General features: G+C 57.2%; 1 protein-coding gene across 1 annotated transcript in view; it reads left to right on the top strand.

Annotated features, from left to right (window-relative positions):
- The window catches only part of TKTL1 (transketolase like 1), a 32,943-nt gene extending 19,675 nt beyond the window's left edge, over positions 1-13,268 (top strand). The window contains exons 8-13 of the mRNA XM_004482896.3: positions 2,782-2,938; positions 5,185-5,315; positions 7,216-7,299; positions 10,584-10,680; positions 10,843-10,962; positions 12,317-13,268. Of these exons, the coding sequence (XP_004482953.1) occupies positions 2,782-2,938; positions 5,185-5,315; positions 7,216-7,299; positions 10,584-10,680; positions 10,843-10,962; positions 12,317-12,507 (780 nt within the window). The 3' untranslated portion in view covers positions 12,508-13,268. The remainder of the gene's footprint in view (positions 1-2,781; positions 2,939-5,184; positions 5,316-7,215; positions 7,300-10,583; positions 10,681-10,842; positions 10,963-12,316) is intronic.
- The last annotated feature ends 1,957 nt before the right edge of the window (positions 13,269-15,225 follow it).

The following is a 15,225-nucleotide window of genomic DNA, read 5'->3' as shown; positions in this document are numbered from 1 at the left end:
AGGGGTGCTGCTTGAGATGGGGCAGTCGGGGCCAACCTGGAAGAGGTGACCCGTAAACTTGACACCCGAGTGGCGGGGCGTCCGCTGTGCACAGATCCGCATTCCTTGCAGCGAGCACAGCCAGCTCTGAGCAGGCCCAGGCAAGGAGTGTTGACAGGGCAGAAGGAAGGCCAGGGTGACAGAAGCATCACGAGCCCAGAGGGAAAGAGGAGGACATCGGGGCAGAGAGGTCACCGGGCGCTGACTCATGCAGTGTCTTAGAGGCCAGCTTCAGACTCTTTGGAAACCAGTGAAGGGGTTGAAGCAGGAAAGCCTCGTGGTGTGTCTTAGGGGACCCTGCCGTGTGGAGCAGAGCTTGCTGCAGGCAGCGGGGCGGAGGGGGCAAGACCCTGGGCGGGGCTCTTCTAGGCCACCGAGGACAGTGACCGGAGCAGGGCAAGAGCTACGCCTCATTTGGGATCTGCTCTGGCAGGAGCGTCAGCAGGACTCATTCAGGGAGGCAGGCCAGGCTGGGAGAGGATGGGACGCGGGGCCAATCGGGAGTTCTCTTTGGGTGGGGAAGGTGGGTGGTATCAGGGCACCCGCTAGGTAGGTCGGCAGTGGCTAAGTAGTCTCTAAACAGGTTTGCTCTCACAGCCCCTGCGTGCATTTGTCTGAGTGACATACCCTTTCGCCTAGTTTTAAGTTAGCATCTGAATTCTCTCATCACAGATTTAAGTAGTTGGAAAGGATGCAGTTTCTAGCATATCGAAAACTTCAGCCTTTTAAATTAATACTCAGATCATCCACTTAAATGTTACATGAAGAAGGTAAATCCTTTGTTCTACTTGAATCCTCATTTGCATTCCATTTCTCTGTTCCCCCCATGTATTTTTACTCATGAAAGCACTTTACTGATTATCCCAAGATTCTTCTCTGGAAAAGAAAACTGTGTATAAATTGACCTTCTTTTAAATCCCCTGTGCTCATATGCCTCTGAGTATTAGCACTCCTCCCTTCTGGCTCCAGCCTTCATTATTTGTTTGTATATAAATGGATCAATATCACTTATGGTCAGAATGAGGCAAGACTTGGAATAAAATTTGATTCCTATTTTTTCATTTGAATGATGTAAGTGCAAAGAAACTAACATTAGTAGATGGGAATGGAATGGGGTTTCTTTGTAGGGCAATCACTCAATTCTTTGAATTCCTTCCCAGTTATAATAAGCCAAAAATCACATGGTGATCTTTCGCTAAAAATCGTTGGTACAAAATTGTTCGCAAAGTATTTTCATTCCACTTCATTGAAAGAGAAGCGGTGGAAACGACCTGCCCTGCAAAGGCATTGGTTATCCGTTCATTCGAGCTACTTTCTCACCACTGCCTTGATTATTTCCAGCCAGCCTCTTGATGGAGCATCTGAGGTTGTGTGCCCCAGGATTCTGCCCAGCTCCAAGTTTCAGAATGGCAAGGGGTCGCCAGAAGTTGTGTTAAGGAGCTGGCGGGGAAGGAGAGCCCAGGCCCTTTCTCTGGGAAATGGAGGGAGCCAGCGATCTTGACTCAATCCCCCTGCAGCCAGCCCTGCCCACGCCTCCCTGGGCAAGCCTTTGTTTACCCCAGAGCGCTTTGTGTCCTGGGATGACGGGGGCTGGTGGGTCTGCGTTTGGAGTTCCTGGGGGGAGGTCAGGAATAGTGAGATAAATAGGGGAGGGGGGGGGGCATCAGTACAGTCCAGGTCCCGTGAACGCTGTTGGCCTGGCCGCTGATTTCGCAGAGACGGGGGGCGGGCAGGTGAGAAAGGCTGTGGGCACTGAGCCCAAGGCCGGACGGGCAGGAAAAGGCCCACCGGCCAGCCAGGGGCATGGGGAGCACACAAAGGGGCAGGGCAGGGTGGCTCCGAGCGCCGCCTCACGGAAGCCAAGAGAAGGAGACGCCCAGAGAAAAGAGGGTGATTGGTTGTGCCAGATGCTGCTGCAAGTCCCATACAATGCCGGCGGAGGTCAGCTGACCTCTGGGACTTGGCAGCTGAGAGGTCACTCGCGGGGCTGTAGGTCTAGATGAAGGAGGCTGGCGAGGGATGGAGACCGGGGAGGGGGCGGGGCACCCAACTCTAGACAACGCTCTCAGGAAGTCTTCTCCGGAGGGAGGGCGATAGGGCAGAGGTGGGAGAGAGGGGTAAGATGGAAGATACTGGAAACGATCTGAATGGAGAAAGAATGATCCAGGAGAGAGGGAGAACTGGATTAAGTGCCGGAAAGCAGGGGACTCGGTGCACGATAGACGCCGCCCCTGAGAAAGCGGGGCAGTCAGGGCATGGGGTCGCGCCAGGGAGGGGCGGGACTGGCGAATGGGCAGGTCGGAGGCGCCCCAGCCGCTTCCTTCTCGCTCCAGCACGCACAGGGTACAAGGCTAGAGCCCTATCCGGGAGGGAGCAAGGGAGGAAGGGGTGTGGCGGGGTCCAGAAGAGAGGAGGGTGCGCTGGGAAGCAGAGGAGCAGAGCAGTGGCGAGCTCCCTGAGATGTCACAGTTGTCCCTTCGGAACGAAGACGGCCGGCGGGGTCCCCAGTTGACTTTGCAGCAGTGCTCAGGCACTCTGGGGCCGGCAGGCAGGATGCAGGCAGGTGGATGCGCCAGGTTTGGGGTTTTACCAGGTGCGTGCCTGCGGGAGAGAGGAACAAGGAAGTTGGGGTTTGGCAAAGCAGGGTTATAGTGGGGGGCCAGGAAAGCCGCGAGGGGGTGCCGGTGGGCTTGGAAGCCGTGGGGCTGAGAGGCGTCCTCCGCCACCTTCTCTGTCTTGCAGGTGAGCGTGGCCCTGGGCTGCACCATTCACGGGCGCACCATCGCTTTTGTGAGCAGCTTCGCCGCCTTCCTGACCCGGGCATTTGATCAGATCCGCACGGGAGCCATCTCTCGAGCCAACATCAATCTCGTCGGGTCCCACTGCGGGGTGTCCGTCGGTAGGCACTCTGACTTCTAGCATCTTCCGCACACTCTCCTTTTGCAGAGAAAGATGATTGTGATTTGGTTCTAGGGAGTTGGATGATCCATGAATCCTTTCTTTTCCTTTTTTGAGGTACTGGGGATTGAACCCAGGACCTCGTACGTGGGAAGCAGGTGCTCAACCACTTGAGCTACATCCACTCCCCTCACGAATTCTTCAAAAAAACTACCCCCCTGTATTTTACCAGTTCCAAACACTCTGGGTAACACAGGCTAACGGGAGGCGAAAGGAACTGACGGGGAGGGAGCAATTGCACCTTCAACTCTGTGTCAGTCAGGGGCCTCGGGGAAGCTGTGGGTGGCTTAGGGTGCACGGAGGCCTGGCGGAGGGCAGGGAGCCAGGCGCAGCCCTGTGCAGGCAGCCAGGGCCGGTTCTAAGGGCAGTGGAAGCCGGTAGAGCCCTTTAAGCCCAAGAGTGAGTAGGTGGGGGTCATGGTTTCAAGAGACCACCAGGGTGGACCAAAGGGGGGGTGAGAGGCGGCCAGCGAGGCCAGGGCTGGCGCCAGGGCTCAAGGGCCTAGAGAGAGGAGGTGGATGGACAGAGCCGGAGGATGGGCTCCGGGGAGGGGGCTGGACACGGGCAGCCCAGGAGAGTCCCTGGGCAGAGGGAGGCGTCATTCCCTGCCAAGGGGCCTGCTGGCAGGGGAGCCAGCGCAGGGCACAGAGCCTTCCCCTGCCATGGGGCTCCGGACAGCCCATTCCTTTTCCTGACTGGCGAACGAGGCCTGCCCCGGTGCTGCGAGGGGTCCCCAAGGAGTCTGCTGGGGCGGCGTGGGGGAACTGACCTGGCGGGAGCAGGCGCCAGGAGGAGGGGGCCTCCGAGATAAGCCCGCAGACGCGTCAGGGCTGGGGAAGCCTCCAGGGCCTTGAGGGGGTCAGAGCCGCAAGGGCACCCCCATTGGGAGAAACCACGGACACAAAGGGCAGTGAGAGGGGCCCCACGAGAGGAGCCAGGAGCCTGGCGGGACAGGTTAGAAGAAAGCAACAGGAAACAGGGAGACCAGAGAGAGGATAGAAAACGAGTGAGTTAGTTACCAGACCCGGCAAAAACCAAGGCTGATTCTGAGAGCATCTAAAGAAAGAAGGAAGAATTACTGAAGATGGGGAGGGGCTGTGGCTCAGTGGTTGAGCACTTGCTTCCCACATATGAGGTCCCAGGTTCAATCCCTGATACATCCCTGAGACATCTGGAATTGTGTAAAGAGCAAAAAAAGAGACACTCTCCAGGCATACCTGGCCTGCGAAATGGCAGAGTTGTGTCCACGAATGACAGAGATGGTGCTGGAAAGCTGAGTCACCTGGCGCACCCACGGGGCCACTCACATTGGCAGCGAGCATGCTGGAGGGGGGGGACCACACATGGCCCTTGGGGAGTCATCTGCTTAGAAATGGCCCTTGGAGGATTTGAAGAGACAAGAAGCCCCTTGAGGAAGAGAGGCCTGAGGCAAGGAGATTGGTGGGTGCTGGTCATGTGGGTGACGCTGGACCGAGGGAAAGAATGGGGTGTGGCCGGGAGGGAGGGCCAGGGTGAAAACGGGGGCCACCGCAGGGCAGAGAGCCTGGTGCTGGGTGAGTGGAGGCCACTGTGGGAAGCAGGAGCCCGGGAGCCACTCGGGAGGAAGCAGGGTCCTGTGATGGTAGTCCACAGCAAGGCAGGGTCAGGTCTCACGGGTGTGTTAACACCCAGCTCCTTTGAAGGCCTTGAGAGTCAAAGAAATGCTTAATCTAGGGCCGAAAGGTCTCTTGATGGAGAAAAGAGACGTGCAGAGAAGGAAGATCGCCCAAGGGCCCTTACGGGTGGAGGAGAGGACAGGCACAGGCAGTTGGCAGTGCCAACGTGGGAGGGGGAGAGCATCAAGGGACCGAGAGAGAGGTGGCCAGGACCAGGAAAAGACCGGAAAGGTCAGCCGTGAGGCGGCAGCCAGTCGTGTCCGTTGCGGAATGGTGGCAGAGGTCCGCGGAGGGGGTGAAGAAGGAAGGTGGGGCGTTGGACACAGAAGCTAGGGGCGGAGAGAGGAATGGCTGCGCGGGAGCTCGTGACGCACGAGGGGGTCGTTCTGCTCTGCCGGCATCAGCATCGCCTGTGTCGCAGGGCTGGCTTCCTGGCGATAGTTCCGGGCGCCTCGTGGCAAGAGGAGTGGCCCGTTCGTAGATGGGGCGGGGCGGGCAGAGGGCAAGCCCCCCTTGCATCTGGTGTTCGCAGGCGAGGACGGTCCCTCCCAGATGGCCCTGGAGGACCTGGCCATCTTCCGCTCCATCCCCGACTGCACTGTTTTCTACCCAAGCGATGCCGTCTCCACGGAGCACGCTGTCTTCCTGGCTGCCAATACCAAGGTAGGTTGACGGGGACGCGGGTTCAAGGTGGAAGGTGCTGCTAGTTCTGCACTGATGATCGGGCGCTTCCCCGTTCCTGTCTCGACGCACAAGAGCCGCGGCTCTTTGCTGGAGAAAATCCAGCTATCGGACCCCTTTTCAAGGCATAGCCTTTACGAAAGGTGTGAGTGTGCACGGAGTCCATGAGTCCGTTCTCACTGGAAAAGAGCCCAGCAGCAGACGAGGATACTGAGAGTCTGGAGCAGCAGGGGCCAGAGAGCCGTGCGGCTGTTAGAAACGAGGAGGCGACGGGACGGGGGGCTCACGGCGGTGCCGGGAGGGCTGCAGGGGTGAGCTCCAGATTGGGCCCAGAGATGAAGCGCCGCACCTGGAGGAGCTCTTTAAAATGGCTCACGGTTGGCAGGAATGGGGCTTTCTGGGAGGAGTCTAATGGACTGACAGCTCCTTTGGTTTCTGTATTTGAAATTTATGGGGAAGGTGGCTTAGGTCTCCTGCCCTCGTCGTTCCTGATAGGGCACCCTGACCGCGGGTGTACGCGGGGGATTCCTGTTCCCCAAACTGGGAACAGCCCGGGAGTCCTTCGGCAGGCGAGGGGTTAAATATGGTCTGGTGCCATCCTCCCAGGGAGTGCCACTTGGCCATAAAAGGGACAAGCGCTGCTCTGCCGAGGACAGCCACAACCTGGCTGCCCTCCAGGGCTCTCTGCTGAGTGCAGGGTGCCAGCGCGGAAGCAGCCATCCGCTTCGGGCCCATCTCTGTCCTTACAGGGCTCAGGGTGCTTGTTCACCTGCGGCAGGGGGAGGGTCACGCGGGGGCCCCCCGGAATGTCAGCCAAGTCCTGTTTCTTGACCCGGAAGGGATCGTGTGGGTGGGCACGCGCCTGACAGCTGTTTGTTAAACATGCACAACCTTTACACGCCCCTTCCTGTGTACCTGACGTCATTGTTTTAAAGGGACGTTATAAAGTGCCCAGGAAGGGAAACGGCTACATCGTGGGCCTGGCAAATACGTACCCATGGGAAGAATTCTAAAAGGCTCACCCCTCCGATGAGTCGAGAGTGGCTTAATAGAGTTTGGGACAGTATTTCCAGGGACATCCTACATCGATTCAAAAAGGGCCGACTTTTAAACTAGATGCCTTTCCAGGGCTCTCTTGCCAAACAGTAGTCAAGTGAGGGCAGAAGACACTGAGGTCAAGCCTAAGATTCATGCCTTCTGCACAGTCCGCATCAAATCCCTAGTGGGATCTGAGGTAGAAACGGATGAGCTGATTCTAAATGTATATGGAAATGCAGTAGGTATAGAATAGTCAAAATAATCCCAGGACACCACAGAACCCTGCTGTCAAGAGTTAGGCTAAACCTGCAGTAACCACGACAGCGTGGCAGGGGCCGAGAGGGAGACAGATAAAGCAATGGGACGCAATAGAGAGTCCAGATCCTCTTGTTGGGACAAATGGGGAGACATTTGATATTCAGGATTTCACGATAGTTCTAAGGATCTAGCATTACAGGCCGGGTGGCACAAATTAATGTCGTGTTCCGGGCTTTCCGGTAAACTAAGGTCTTCCGCCCTGAGTTTGTAATCTGTTGTGGCAGAGCAGCTGAGCACATACTGATCAATACACCATTGATCAGAGCGCCAGCACGGAAAGCTGTCACCCAGGGGTTCCACGGGGGTCCTGCTCGGAGAAGCTCTTGGCTCAGTAGCGGCCTCAGACCACAGGCGAGCAGGTCTGCCGCTGGTTGTCGAGGTCTAGCCCTCTGTCCAAAACGGGGGCTTCGTTTTTCAATAAAAAGAACCGGGCAGGCCCTGCTGCCCCCTTTTGTTAAGGTTTAGTGGTTGGAAATCAGTAGTTCGCTTTTCTTAACTGTGACTTTGGTTTCCATTTGCGCCCCAGGGAATGTGCTACATTCGGACCAGCCGACCGGAAACCGCGGTTATTTATACCCCGCAGGAACACTTTGAGATCGGCCAGGCCAAGGTAAGGGCGCAAGTGTGCCCGCGGGTCCTCTCGTTGCCCGGGAAGAGAACTGTTCTTAGCCCAGCTCTAGGCCGCCTCGCTCTCAGCCTCCGCCTTGCCTTGCCCTGGTTTTAAAAAACAGATTCCGTTGTGGTCTTTGCCCCCTTTTCCTCAGGAAGGAGCATTCTCCCAAGTTCAGCTGGAACTGAACTTGTCACTTTTCCAAGCAGAGTCGCTCTTTGTCGAACTCCTAAAGATTAAAGAATAACAACCGGAGGACACTCGAGTTGCTTGACTGTAAATCATCACAGCCTCGAGCAAAAGGAAATACTAGAAACCATGCCCAACGGGTAACGGAGCTCTTAGGTGACAGATTTTACCGATGTCGGCCTAGAAATAAAAGGGCATGCTGGAAATTCTCAGCTCTCGGGGGTTTTGCACCAGGGTTGTGGCCTTGCCGCCGGCCTCTGACGAGGGCCACATCTCTGGAGCGCTGACCGGGCCAGGCACCCGTACTGCTGTGAAGAAGCCGCATGTCACACGTTATCTCAGGGTCCTCACAGACGCCCCAAGACACACGGGCTGCCAGCACCCCTAGCGTGCAGATGGGGTTCGGCGAGATCAGGCGCCTGGCTCAAGGGTCCGCGGTTAGCACGAATAGCCAATGGGGGCCCGGGCACCGAGCTGCCCACCCCTGTCCGAGGGGGCCGGGTGGACGCCAGGAGAGCTGGCGGAGCAGGCAGGCGACTCCAGCTCAGCGCCCGCAGAGAACCATCTGGACGCGTCGGCGTGTGTCCCTCCTGCCTTTTGAGCTTGGGCCATATAGGTGTGTTTCATAAAGTTGAGCCCATACTGCGTGGACAGGTTCTCTGTCCACCTTTTCCCTGTAGGCGTTTTATCACGTCGTCCACGTCCTCCTCAAATGGAAATACTACCTATAACCACTTTTTTTTTGAAAAGCGTTTTTATTGAGACATATCCACATAGCATGCAGTCCATCTAAAGTGAACACTCAGCAGCTTTTGGTAGAATCACAGAGCTGGGCAGTCGTCACCACAGTCCATGTTAGAGCATTTTCACCACCCCAAATAGATACCCCACCCCCAGCTGTTACCTCTCATGCCCTCTGTCCTTCCCAGCCCCACATAACCACTAATCTAATTCCCTCTCTATGAAGTTATTTATACATATATTTTCTGTAAATGCAGTCAAACAATGTGTAGTACTTTGTGCCTGGTCTCTGTCACTTAGCATAGTTCTTTACTTTTGACAATTGATGGAAAAACATCCATATATTACTGTTCACTGCAGTCCATAGTTTGCTTTAGGTGTGTTCTGGCCCAAGCACCACCCTGTGATGAACAAGTTGTAATACTAACGTACATTTGTTCTGATTCATGGAAGAATGTTCCTACACGGGTACTGCTGGCCACTTGCATTGTCCATAACAGGGTTCACTCTGCTGTACAGTGTCACCGACTAGCTGTCCTTCCAGTGACATACACGAGTCTGCACTTGCCCTTTCTGCCACATCATGCCCACGTATTAACGCATTCCATTCACTCTACTGTGCTGTCATCACCTCTGTCTGTTTCCAGACATTTACGACCAACCTCATTACAAATTCTGCACAAATGAAGCCTCGGTATGGCCACTCAAATGAAGCAACCAGCGTCGGCCAACTGGCTCGAGCGGGCAGGGCAGACACGTGCTCGTGGCCTGCGGCTCCACAACTCAGGCGATGACCCGGGCTCCAGGTGGCTGTAGAGCCACCCAAATGCCAGGGTCTTCAGAACACTTTGTGGCTCGCAACCCGGCCCCTGAAAGACACGGCTGACTTGAGCTAGAGTGTCACCACCTTAATGGCAGCTGCAGGGTCCACTGGTCCCTGGGCTCCGACCCAGAAATTCCAGGACATGTGTTCAAACTCCGGGGAGGGGGAGAAGAGGGTGTCTGGATGACGTTCCCGTGGTCTGCCGAGCCTTCTCGTAGCCCGTCTCTTAGTTCCATGTGCCTGCCCTGTCCAGACCCCAAGAAGTCAGTTTCCTGATGGTGAAGGAGGGGAGCTAAAACGCGTGTGGTGATAGGCAGGGCCTGGATGATTCAAGGGCCAGGTCTTACAGAAGGGGCTGTCGTCAGATAGAGATGAGACAGAGGCGGAGATCAGAAGGCTAGAACAATCTCAAAGAGCGGAGGGGCTTAGAGACCCAGCACATCTGTCCTGCCGGCTATGGTTCATTGCCAGTGACAGTTTATTCTGTTTTGCTTTAAGCAGTGGTTCTTGAGCTTGCAGGGAAACCTAGAGAGAGGGCTGAAATGAAGATTCTAATTCCAGATGCCCTCAGCAGGTGGCTTTGGAGGAAACTGGATTCTTTGCAGAAAGAGGGGGAGCTCTGTATTTGCGTGCCAGTGGCAGCCCTGCCCCGAGTGCATGGGCGCTTGCTCTGAGCTGCGGTCTCCTCGTGGGCAACACGGGCCCACACACCTGTGCCTTCCGGGGAGCTCATGAGGGTTCCCTGAGCCCAGAGCACGTGGCAGCCGCTCCGAAAGGCTGGCATGCACACGAGAGCAGTGGGGGCACCCTCGCTGTGTGCGTGCCAGTGGGTGGTGTGACCCCCCCTCGGGTCCCAGTGGGTGTACGTGTCCATGCTCCCAGCAGGCAGGTGGACAGCACGACCTGCTTCCGGCCCTCTGCCTTCTAGATCCTGGGTTTTGTTAGATGTTTTTAACGTGGACTTCGTTACGTCAGTGTTGCAGGTTACCTGAGTTATACCCGGGTTAACACGAGCTAATAACTACGCTAACCATTAAGTCCCCTTTAGTCAGCAGGTACCCCCCCTTGTTTCGGCTCACTTCTCAATGTTGAGCGCTGGGGGACGATACCCACTCTGCCTCAGGCTGAGAAGGGCCGTGGTGTTAGGGGGCAGAGGAGTGGAACGGTTTGGCTTCCAGTCGAAGACAGTCCTTGCTTTGGGGCCGGGGTGGCCCATCACCGGCATGTGTTAGCTGCCCAGGGCAGACCCTAGTTCTGAAATCCAGCTTCTCCGCGAAAGGGTCATTCTGTGTGTACTATACGAGAACGCCAGGACTGAGCGCCGTGAATGACGGGGAGGAGGTGAAGTGGTGCAGCGGCTAAGAGACAGGGCCTATCCAAAAGGGTCCGTCTTTGTTTTTAAATGCCTCTGGTGGAGGGCTAAGGACTAAATGAGCACCGGGGAATAGAAACGGAGCAGGGTTTCGTCCACGGTGCCATGCCCTCTGTTCAGAGTAACGGCAGCCTTGTGTTCTCCTGGGTGCTACGCTAGGTTGTCCGCCAGAGCATCAACGACAAGGTCACAGTTATCGGAGCTGGAGTGACTCTGCACGACGCCTTAGCAGCGGCTGATGATCTTGCTAAACAAGGTTGGTCGATTGTTCCCGAACCACTGGCGCTCCCGCTGGGAAGGGGGGGTGCTCAGACTGCCTCGCGCACCCTGACGGTGCCTTTTCTTTCGATCCCTGCCAGATTCTTTAGTCCATCTTGGCTTCCCAAACTCAGTGCTGGGTGTTCTTGTCGTTCTCCAGATATTTCCATCCGTGTCATCGACCTGTTTACCATCAAACCCCTGGACACTGCCACCATCATCTCCAACGCCAAAGCCACCAACGGCCGGGTTATCACTGTGGAAGATCATTACCGAGAAGGTGTGTGTGGGTCCAGTGTTCTCTCAGAAGAGGGACTTTGGCCTTGAAGGGTCATCGTGGCCTGCAGATGGGCCGGTGCCCTAGAGGCACCCCCTCCAGCCATCTCCACAAATGCACTGCTCAGGGCACGCCCACTCGCTGTCTCTCCTCTCTCTCTGTCTCTCTCTATGTCTCTCTGTCTCTGTCTTTATCTCTCAGTGTCTCTCTCCCCTCTCTCTCTCTTGCTGTCTCTCCTGTCTTTCTTTCTCTCTCTCTCGCTGTCTCTCTCTCCCTCTGCCCCTCTCTCTCTCTGTCTCTCTCTCACCCATGTAGGCTGGGTCCACATTGGTTTTTGTGTCCTAGACGCGGGGCACAGTGCCTGGTTCCCGTGGGTGCTTTGGTGGCAGCACAGAGGAGTGTCCAACCTGGCATGGTGGATGGGGAGGGGTCAGGAAAATCCAAGGATCGTTTGCGTTTTGAGTGCTGGTGGGGCCAGGGAGGGTTAGGTAGAGTGGAAGGCGAGACCAGGAGCTTCCCATGTTGCGTGTCAGAGGTCCCACCTGGGTCGACACCCACGATGAGCGTTTCGCTGGAAGGGCCACCACTGTGGCCTCCAGCCGCGCTCCCCGCTGAGGTCCAGTACAGCGAAAGGCCACGCGGCAGGGTCAGCAGGGGACGGAGACCCAGGCGGGGTCTGGAGGAGCCCCGTGCGGGCGCCCCACCTCCCTCCCCGCGGGCGAGCTCCAGCCTCCGTCCCCGGGTGCGCCTGCTCCTGCCCAGGGAAGCCCGCTAGGGACTCGGCCCGCGAGGTTTTGCTTGGGGGCTGCTCACGGAGGCCCCCCTGCTCGGGGAGGACCCGGCTCCCAGGCTCCCAGAAGGGCGTTCTGTGGAAACCACGCAGTTTGCACGACAGTCTAGGCCGGGGCCCCTCCTTGGTAGGGGAGTTCCCCCGCAGGGTGGGACCTGCTCACCAGCCAAGCCACCGCCCACCGGGGCCCACCCGGCAAGCAGGCCCTTCCAGGCCTGGCGCCTCAGGCCAGCTGCGGGGACTCTTTCCTATACAGTTCATTTGTTGGTTTTGAGCATTTGAGGGTCCCTGACAGCTCTGAGAATCTGAGCTCCATGGGTCCCCACATCCCTGGAACCCCAGCTGAGAGCAGCTGCCGCCCTGGGCACGGGTGGAAGCGATTTGGAGGCACACCAGTTAGACTGAAACCGCCCCGGGCAGTTGGAGAATGACCACTTCTATGAACGAATGGCAGTGGATTTACTGCTTCCCTGGGACCCGGTAAACGCCAAGGGCTCTGGCTGTCAGGGAGCTCTGAGGCTGCCTGGCCACTGCCAGCAAAGATGCTAAGGCCCCTTGCTTCCCCAGGTGGCATTGGGGAAGCCGTGTGTGCCGCCCTCTCCATGGAGCCCGACATCCTGGTGCAGCAGCTGGCCATCTCGGGAGTGCCGCGGAGCGGGCAGTCGAGCAAATTGCGGGATGTGTTTGGAATCAGTGCCAGGCACATCATTGCGACCGTTAAGTGTCTTCTGGCGAATGACTCTTGCCAGTATCTTTAAAAGTCCCTCTGTGGGCTCCAGTCTTCAAACACTAGCCTCATTACTTTACATTCTTGCCTTTCATTACAGGACCACCAGCCTCCCCCCCCCTTGTGCTTAGTTCTCTTTAAAAGCAAAGCCAGTTAACCCCTTCCTTCCACTCCTAATTCTCTAATTCAAGTTAATGACCCCTGTTAAACCGTGACTATGGCACTCACATTTTTGTATCATTAAAATCCATTATAAACCTTGAAGTAACAGAAAAGCAAAACAAAGCCACCCCCAAATATTAAGTTTTCTGATAAGACCAAGGATAACTAACTCCCCGGGATGGGAATCGACACAGAGGGGACAGTTGCTTAAATGTGTGTAATTAATTGCCTTTGTAAGTGAAGAAAACGTGGACTGGCTTGGGCGTCCGTAGCCGGGTGCGGACGCACTCCCACTGTCACGCACGCGCCACGTGTGCGCGCCACGTGTGCTCCAGTTCCCATTCAGGCTGTCGTGTGCTGCCAGCCTACCTGCAGCCTCCCGGGGAACGTGTGACTGCAGTTGCCTGGGCGCCTCCGGTGTTTGCCTTCACCTCCCCTCTACAGTTCAGAGGCTGCAGAGCGGCAGCCAAAGCTCTGGGGATGTACAGTGCTGCTTGCCGTGACTGCTCTGGAAAGAGGTGTCAGAAACGTGTCATTTTCCCAGGGACCAAACCAGACTGCTCACTTGCTTACATGCCCATGCAGGGGGTACTAAGTAAAGTCAACGTTAATAAAGCATTTCAAAACCCAGCTGCTTTGCTCGGTGTGTGCCTGGCTTGTGTGACTCGGTTTCTCCCTGAGACCCCAAATAAGAAAGACCTACTGTCTAAACCAGCTGCAGAACCTCAGCCTCCAGGAGTGGCCCTGGAAAAAGGTTAACGGGCCGGAGGACCGTGTCCAGCCCACAGAGCCAAGTGCAGACGCCTCCCACCCCACTGAGGGCGTACGTTACATGGCTGCCGTATAAGACAGAAGTACCGGCCAGGGCAGCTGAAGATGGGCCCCAGGTTCAACGCCAGCCTGAAAATTGTGCTGCACATGCGCACCCGCGTGTCAAGGAGCAAGTTCCTTGCTTTGATTGCCCTGGTTAAGTGGCCTCTCCTCTGAGCTGGCTTCCTCTCTTGTAAAGGGAGCTTGATCCCTGCTCTGCTTGTCTCGCAAGATTTAAAAATCATTTGGTAAAGGTTGCGACAGTTAACATAGGATCTCGGAGAAAATTTAGAAAATGCAAACAAGCCAAAAAAAATTGTTCTTATCTTGAGGCAATACTGTTTTAATTCTGGTGTAAATTATTTCTGATTTTTATAACATCTCATTTGATAGGTGATTTCAATATACCATACCCTTTGCCCGTTTAAGGGGTAAGAGCCAGTGGTTTTTAGTATATTCAGAAAGCTGTGTACCTGTCATCGCTGTCTAATTCCAGGACATTTTCATCCCCTGACAGGAAACCCTGTACCCCCCACAGCCCCTCCCCTTTGCCCCCTCCACCCTCCCGCCCCAGACAACCACTGTCTGTCGCCCTAGATGTCCCTGTGGTGGACATTTCCTAGGAATGGACTCATACAGTAGCTTTGCTTCGGGACCCCTTCCCTTAGGGACTCTTCCCTGCCGCGTCCCTGCCCGGAGGTGGACTGTGTGTCTGTCCGTCCTTGCTGTGGCTGAACTGACCCTCCGTCGTGTGCGCAGACCACACTTGGTGCATCCATTCATCGGCTGGTGGCCGTTTGGGAAGTGTTCACTTTGGGGCTCTTGTGACTAGTGAGTGCTGCTGCGAACATCCGTGGACAAGTTTGTGTGTGAATGTGTCCTCGGTCCTCTTGGGGACAGACCTAGGAGCGGCACTGCCGGGGCTGAAACCCAGTTTTGTGCGGAGTTAAGCACGACAGGGGCCGCCAAGTCCGCGGGGCCACGCCTCAGGAACACTCGTGGTCGCCTGTCAAGTGCCGGGGTCGGGAGCAACGCAAGCGGAGCAGCCACACCGATGCGTGATGAAAGCCCAATTGCCAAGGGCAGTCAGGACCCCCGAGCCGACCTTTCGGGGCTCACCGATCAGGTCCTGGGGGCCACGCTGGCGCAGAGGAGGGCGTGCACCTGTCGACAGCTTGGCCGAAGGCCCTGGCCACGAGGGCTGCGTTGTGGTGCTTAGGAGGAGGGCACGGTCGCCAGTGGGGTGCGGGGGGGAGGCGGGAGTGGCTGCGGGCGGTGGGCACGCGTCCCCACCCCGGTCGCCCGGAGCCCCTGCCCTCCCCAGCGCCGCCTCCACTCCCCGCCCCGGCCCGTGGGGCCCCCGCTGGCTCCCCGCCGGCTCCCCGCCGCTACCCACCATCCGCCACTGCCCTGCGCAGCCTCGCACCGCGCTCGCCCCGCCGGCCCTGCCCCCGCCCGCCCCGGGCCAATCCGACCGCGGCCCAGCGCACGTCATTGGGTTTTGTCCCGTCACTCCGGCGGCCGCGGCCAATCGGCGTCGCCCTCCGCCAATTTCCCCCCCTACCCCCCTCACTCCCCCACCCCCGCGCTGCTCTCCGCGGGACGCCGCAGGGGAAAGGGACACGGTGGCTCCCCGGACATGCACGGGGCGGCGGCGGCGCGGGCCGGCCTGGCCGGGGGTCCCGATGTCGGTGGGAAGGACAAGTCACAGAGCAGGACGGGGACGGAGACACGCACCGCGGGCGCGGGGCAGGGCAAGGTTCCGCCATCCCTGGCC

The sequence above is a fragment of the Dasypus novemcinctus genome, chromosome X (genome assembly GCF_030445035.2).
Source record: "Dasypus novemcinctus isolate mDasNov1 chromosome X, mDasNov1.1.hap2, whole genome shotgun sequence".
Taxonomy (NCBI): Eukaryota; Metazoa; Chordata; class Mammalia; order Cingulata; family Dasypodidae; genus Dasypus; species Dasypus novemcinctus.
Note: the sequence above shows the minus strand (reverse complement) of the source record. Positions and strands in the feature narration are given on the sequence as shown.